At 41.2% G+C, this 6,794-nt stretch overlaps 1 protein-coding gene across 1 annotated transcript; it reads left to right on the top strand.

The window, feature by feature from the left end:
* Window positions 1-499: 499 nt before the first annotated feature.
* Window positions 500-3,470, top strand: ubfd1 (ubiquitin family domain containing 1). Its single transcript, XM_088317058.1, has 7 exons — window positions 500-638; window positions 1,541-1,819; window positions 1,914-2,122; window positions 2,311-2,376; window positions 2,469-2,574; window positions 2,643-2,725; window positions 3,004-3,470. The coding sequence occupies exons 1-7, from the start codon at window positions 623-625 to the stop codon at window positions 3,112-3,114; spliced, it is 870 nt and encodes a 289-aa protein (XP_088173184.1). The 5' UTR covers window positions 500-622; the 3' UTR covers window positions 3,115-3,470.
* The last annotated feature ends 3,324 nt before the right edge of the window (window positions 3,471-6,794 follow it).

Raw genomic sequence — 6,794 nt, 5'->3', positions numbered from 1 at the left:
TAATAATAATAATAATAATAATAATAATAATAATAATAAGAGTCGGCATTTCGACCAATCGTTAGCAATAAACGTCATCGTAAGGCGTGAATGTTTTTTAAAGTACACGAAGAAGAGACCTGGAACCAATTGCAATCCAGGAAAGTGCCACCTCTTGGAGTCTAGCTTTTCTGCCACAACAACCAAGAAGATCGACGACACAAGACAATTCACCGGCACCCTTTTCCGTCTTTGCTTCATTCGCAAAAGGCAAGTTCTGAGCGCGCGTATTTGCGACATTCCAATAAAACCTCAATTTTAACTCCACTGCAAAGGCGTGTTATGTTTTATCTGGAGCTAAGTTACAGTCAAAACCAACTTAATGGAATGTAATTTTCATGCGCACGCGAAAAAAAGACTTACACTGAAAATTAAATAATCAAACGTCGACGTGAAAATCAATGACTGTGTTATTTAATAATAACCTAACATGGAAATAGCTACTATTAAGATCGCGACAAAATGAAAGTGAAGTAGTAATTTGTAGCTATAGCCTACGCTGGCCTTGTAAATAGCGTAACGCTCTTGCTCTATGTGCACTCTTTGGGTCCATGAACGTTTCCAGTGATTGTACACAATCATCATGGCGACCCAGGATGGTGAGTATTGAGCAGAATATAGCAACATTTACTTCGTAACGCCACAGCCATTTTTGTGCCGGCCGATGAATTAGAACACGCCGCTAATAGAAGCGTTGACGCCGGGCACTGTTATCGTTGTCTCTTTCAATATTCACGTCTCTTCGTTGGGGTTTATCTTGACATGTTTCACCAGGTTAGTAGCTTAGCTAACGTCAATGACTGCTAACCAGTGCAAACAGCAGCCGTGCACGCTGTAGTTTCCCTTTGCAAAACGAGAGGTCCCGACGAAACCGGACTCAAATGACAACGTTCAAGTAGTCACAAGTCAATAAGTTATCCGTTTGACGAAGAGGAATGCTCGTGGAACGTGCAAGATGCTGTGTCATATTAGCGCTTTGACTCCTAAAGCGTGTTTTTTTTTTGTTAGCAGCTCGTAAAAGTCAAATGAACAACTACCTTTAAAAGCAAGATACAAACTTAAGAAATTATTTCTTGAAGCTACATTATTGACACTTTTATACCTTGTGTGTGCCGTTTAGTTTATCGGCTGTCTAAAGATCCAATCATGTATTGAATGAATTGACACAATTTCTAAAAAATTGTAACTCACTAGTGCTCCTGTTTTGTCCAATTTAGTAAATGTTAGGCACAGTTTTGGGATTCAGGGCTTGGCTCTTGTGCCCTATGGTCCAATGTCAATGTGTCTTTGTGCCCTGCGTCCGGCCGACAGTCAGTTAAGTACTCAGGCCTCTTCCCATATCCCAAAAACATTTTAGGTCAATTGAAGACTCGAAATCAAGGGTGTCCAATCCGGTCCGCGGTCAGCACTATCCTGCATGTTTTAGATGTTTCTCCTCCCCCTACACTACACAAAAGGATGACTCGATATTAATGTTAAAATGATTCTTCATTAATGGCAGGAAGTCAAGTTACAATGCAAACGGACGCAAAGCCAAAGGAAGAAGAGGAAGACGTACCTCTGGAGGAAACTACAGAGAAGGGCGACTCGGAACCGGCGCCCGATGCGGGAAACGCCGCCACTCAGGACTCTTCCGGCATCAGCAACGGGGACGACAGCGCCGAGGACGGGGGAGAGATGGTGGACTTGAAGATCATCTGGAACAAGATCAAATACGACTTAAGGATCCCTCTGGATAGTACCGGCGCTCAACTGAAGGAGAGAATCCATTCGCTAACTGGTGAGAGCAGTTTTCGAAAGTGTTTTTCCAACAAGCATAAGGAATTAATTCGGTCATCCAGATTGTTCTCTTTCTGTCTTTCTCCATGCGTCAGGTCTTCCACCGGCTATGCAGAAGGTGATGTACAAAGGCCTGGTGCCGGAGGACAAGACGCTACGGGAGATGAAGGTGACGAGCGGCGCCAAGATCATGGTGGTGGGCTCCACCATAAACGACGTGCTGGCCGTCAGCACGCCTAAAGAGGTTATGCAGCAGGAGGTCAAGGCCGAGGAGAACAAGAAAGAGCCGCTATGCAGACAAAAGGTCCCGCACGTCAATTCCTAGCAAAAAGATTTTTACTTTCACACAGATTCTACGCTCCAAAAGCACTTTTAAAATTAAAAGGCGCCAGGAACCAAAAGTACACCGCAGAAATTTTGAACTATGAAGGAACTGGAGTTAAAATTGTGTGAAACAATAAATATTTACTTGGATATATGCTCTTATTTCAGCAACACAGGAAAGTTCTGGACAAAGGTAAACCTGAGGATGTAATGCCTGCTATTAAAGGAACAAAAGTGAGTGTGATTTTCTTGTTTTTTTTTTAAGTTTGCTTTTTTTTTTTTTTTTTTTTTTTTTTAATGTCTTTGCCCTGTGCACCAACCGACAGGAGCGACTACCAACTGTGCCTTTATCCGGAATGTACAACAAGTCCGGAGGAAAAGTAAGACTTACATTCAAATTGGAGCAGGATCAGCTGTGGATCGGGACGAAAGGTAAAGCGCAAACGCACAAAAAGTGAACGGTGACACTAATTGATTTTTATTTTTCTCGTTGTGTGCAGAGAGAACAGAGAAAGTTCCGATGGGCTCCATCAAAAATGTGGTTTCTGAGCCAATTGAAGAGCACGAGGACTATCACATGATGGTAAGTGCCGTTTCATATTTAGCGTTTTATGAGCTGCAGATGAGACGAATTTAAAAACATATCACTAACTGAGTGCGTTCACACTTAGGCAACCACTTATTTCAGGTGATTAATCCCTTTTTTTTTTTTTTGTTCTACGTTATAGGTCGCATTAACAGTGGAATCACTTTTTATCCAATTTATCTTGGCTTCTTTTTTTTTTTTTATAGTGTTAACACCTGATATCTGATTAGACATGTTTAGACTTTTTCTATCCAGTATTCTTCATGTGTATGCAGGCGTTCCAGTTGGGTCCGACGGAAGCGTCTCAGTATTGGGTCTACTGGGTGCCCACACAGTTCGTGGATGCAATTAAAGACACAGTCCTGGGGAAATGGCAGTATTTCTAATGTGCCTCTTATCAGTTTTGTTTTTGATAATGATGAACTGGGACAGAAGAAGAGGCAAAGGAGCAGTTGAGAGAAGAAGAGGGAGGCTCGAGGAAACTTGCCGGCATCTTATCTGAAGGAACTTGACTGATGTCGGCGGACTAAAATCTTTTTTTTTTTGTTGTTGTTTATTTTGTTTTTTTGGTTCAACGTGTGCTACACGTGTGGCAGCGTTAACATTTCTCAGCCCTCCCTCTTGTTGATCTTTGCTGGGCTTCAACAAATCCAAAGGGAGAAAAAAAAAACAATTGTACAGAAATTGCTAACACTTTTCTTCTGTTATTCTTAAAGAAATAAAAGTTATTTAATTAAATGAAGCCACAGTGTTTTGTCTTTATTCTATAGCCGACTGATAATCCAGAGTGCGAGATGTATTACAAAGCCCTTTCCTGCTAAATTTGATATAGTTTAATCAAATGCAAAATTTATTTCAGCCAACAATGAAAATATGAGAATTTAAATACACCTAATCACAACTTTCTATAACGTCTAAGTTCCGTTTCATATCAAAAGGCAATTAAAAATGTATGTTAACATTTCCAAATTCGCACTTTACAGTGCGAGTGACGTTTAAAACGGACCTGCGTGAAGTTGGCCCCCCATTTGTTGCAAAAATAGGTGGAAATAGTTTGTTTCGTTTGTGCTGCGTTTGTGCCCGTTTGTGCTGTTAAAATTTTCGTTTGTGCTGCTTCGGTTCGAAAGATATTACACTTTGTTTTATTTCGAGTGTGACGTCACCCAGCCCCCCATTTTCATCCGATTGACTTGGGAATGGTGCCATTCGTTTGTGCTACGTTTGTGCCCGTTTGTGCTGTTAAAATTTTCGTTTGTGCTGCTTCCGTTCCAGAGATATTACACTTTTTAATTTCGAGTGGTGACGTCACCCAGCCCCCCATTTTCATCCGATTGACTTGGGAATGGTGCCATTCGTTTGTGCTACGTTTGTGCCCGTTTGTGCTGTTAAAATTTTCGTTTGTGCTGCTCCGGTTCGAAAGATATGACACGTTTTAATTTCGAGTGGTGACGTCACCCAGCCCCCCATTTTCATCCGATTGACTTGGGAATGGTGCCATTCGTTTGTGCTACGTTTGTGCCCGTTTGTGCTGTTAAAATTTTCGTTTGTGCTGCTCCGGTTCGAAAGATATTACACGTTTTAATTCACGCGGTGACGTCACAAACAGGAACGCGCCAGCGTCAGTTTGTTTTGTTTTGCTGTCGAACAAGGAGCTCGGTATCGCGCTACCGCGTTCAGTCAATCACTTGAATCACTCGTATTTGTTATTAATTCCAGGTTATAAACTAGTTCCTGGAATGAACCGATGTTTTGTATGTTTTTGCGCATTTTACATTCTTCATGATCCTGGAAAGCAACTGTTGCCGGACGAACTTCAGGTAAACATGTCAAACTCACTGTTGTAGCTTTTTTGCTAGCATACAGTAATCTTAAAACCTTCCTGTTTTCACTGCTGTAAATTACTTTAAATTCGATCTTATTTCTTTTAATATGTTGTTCTGCTGCTCACGTGTTTATTTCATCAGTAGTCATTAAAGCTATGTGATTATTTCTTAAATTATAGCAGACGTGAGGCCGAAACATATCCCTTGATCTATTTTGAAATAAAAACAACATAAACACACCCCTCGATGTAGCATTCCCTCATTTGAGAACAACTGAATTAATATAAAAACAGTCCGTGTGTAATTGATGAGAGCCTGCAGAGAAACCTTGGGTGAAACGATAGCTTTATGTGTAAAGAAAACAGCAACAAACAAAACCCCAAACTATTTACATTTCAACAATTAAGCAATCACTGCTTTGTGAAGCTCTTTGTCTTTTCTGATGCTGCTTTCACTCTACTTTCCAGGTCATTGTGCATCTCCCAGTCAAAAGCAGCCCTCCTGCAATATGCCACATAATGTCCTAGAGAATCCTCTTCGAGATGATATGACTGCTCTAAAAGTAAACTGTCAGCATCAGACTTCTGGGAATTTCCAGCAGGGCAACTTCTGTTCAACTCATACCAAGGTCGGTGTCAATCCACTAAGCCTCTCCATTTCTCAACTTCAGTAGTATGAATACTGTAGCAACATCAGACTCATCACAGAGGTCAACATAATTTTTTAATATATTTTTTCCTCAGTATGAGAAGTAGTAGAGGCATCGTCAGGTCTTAAGACATGACCTACATCAGCTTTTTTGTTTTGCAGCAGAATTGCACGTTTCCCTCAATGAAGGCAAGATGACGAGCAACAAAACGGTCAACACGATTGAGAAGGCTTTCATGCTTGGAAAGCCCTTTTTTATGTTGTTGAACTCTGCTTCAACAGCTGCCAAACTTGCAGTGATACTGGTACTTCGGAAGAGAGGGACCATTACTCCTGACCAGAGTGGTAAGTAACTTCCCTGTCTTATGATGTGGGTAATAATCTCAGGGAGGAAGTGGATGTTATCCCTGTCCCCCTCAGCCATGGCAAGTGACCTGATCTCCTCACATATTTCTGTCACCCACTGTCAAGCGTTAGTCTGGATCTGCTGCTGATGCTCCTCGACGGGTTCCTGTGCCTGAACCTCTGTGTCTGGCATGCTGATACAGTCTTCTTGTGCTATTTGTGTTTTCAGGTATTTCTTGCACTTTTCTGATGGGAGAGGGGTTCCAGAACTGTCATTACCTTCAGATTCATTAAGTGCCACAATAGTGATGGCACATAGAAGTTATTTTGCATGTTCCACACATTGTGACTTAAGTAGTTGTGCTAAATCTCAGAAAAAATCTTTTTACACAATGTCTTTTATTTTTCAGGCGGTCCCACTGGGAGATCATATTGTTGCAGTGTGCAACGTCTACCCTGACAAAACATGGCAGGTTTTCATGCTTAAAGCACTCATTGATGTAGGTCTTCAAATCGGGGTGAGCGGTAAAAGCTTTGGCCAGAGATCCAAGAATGGCAAGAGAAAAAGCACTCACTGCTTCTATTGGGGACGGACGGGGCACCTGCATGAATCAATTTTTTTCAGCCACTGTGTGATAGCACATACGCCATGCTTTTCTGACATCTGTACCAATGTCTTGTACACATAGTTGTTTGACTCCAGTAGTGACAGAAAAATGTGTCCAGTCCAATGTCTTTAATGCTACCACTGCGAGGTGCACTGTACATAAATACATAGATGTCCTCATTTGTGACGCAAACTTACATCTTTCTCTGCAGTGATGCACATTTCAGCAACCTTACACGCGCAAGGTCGACGATTGTGTCCATTTGGACAAGCGGCTGGATGAATTCTAAATGACCTAAAATAATTTCTTATTGAAAAACAGTAGCAACACAATACAAGTTCTTAAGGCCCAAAACAGCACAATCGACAGACTAGTTCAACCAAAAAGCGGATGTTTTTACAGCAAAAATTAAAGTTAGAAAAGTTGTGGGGACTTGCTGGCTTATGCCACTAGAAATTGAAACAGGCATTATCAATAAAACTGAATTGTTATTCGCATTCCTGTCTTTATAGACTCATCACTAGTGGTCATGTCTGTCGAAGTAATTTTAATTGAAAAAAAAAAAATCAGGCTTTGCTTTTTAATTGTATGCGGTTCAACAGAAAGAAGAAAACCAACTCATGAAACAGGCGTCGACAAAGA

Source organism: Idiotropiscis lumnitzeri, chromosome 15 (assembly GCF_059441095.1).
Source record: "Idiotropiscis lumnitzeri isolate Australia: NSW breed Sydney's pygmy pipehorse chromosome 15, RoL_Ilum_1.0, whole genome shotgun sequence".
Taxonomy (NCBI): domain Eukaryota; kingdom Metazoa; phylum Chordata; class Actinopteri; order Syngnathiformes; family Syngnathidae; genus Idiotropiscis; species Idiotropiscis lumnitzeri.
The sequence above is the reverse complement of the archived record's forward strand: the minus strand, read 5'-3'. Positions and strand labels throughout refer to the sequence as shown.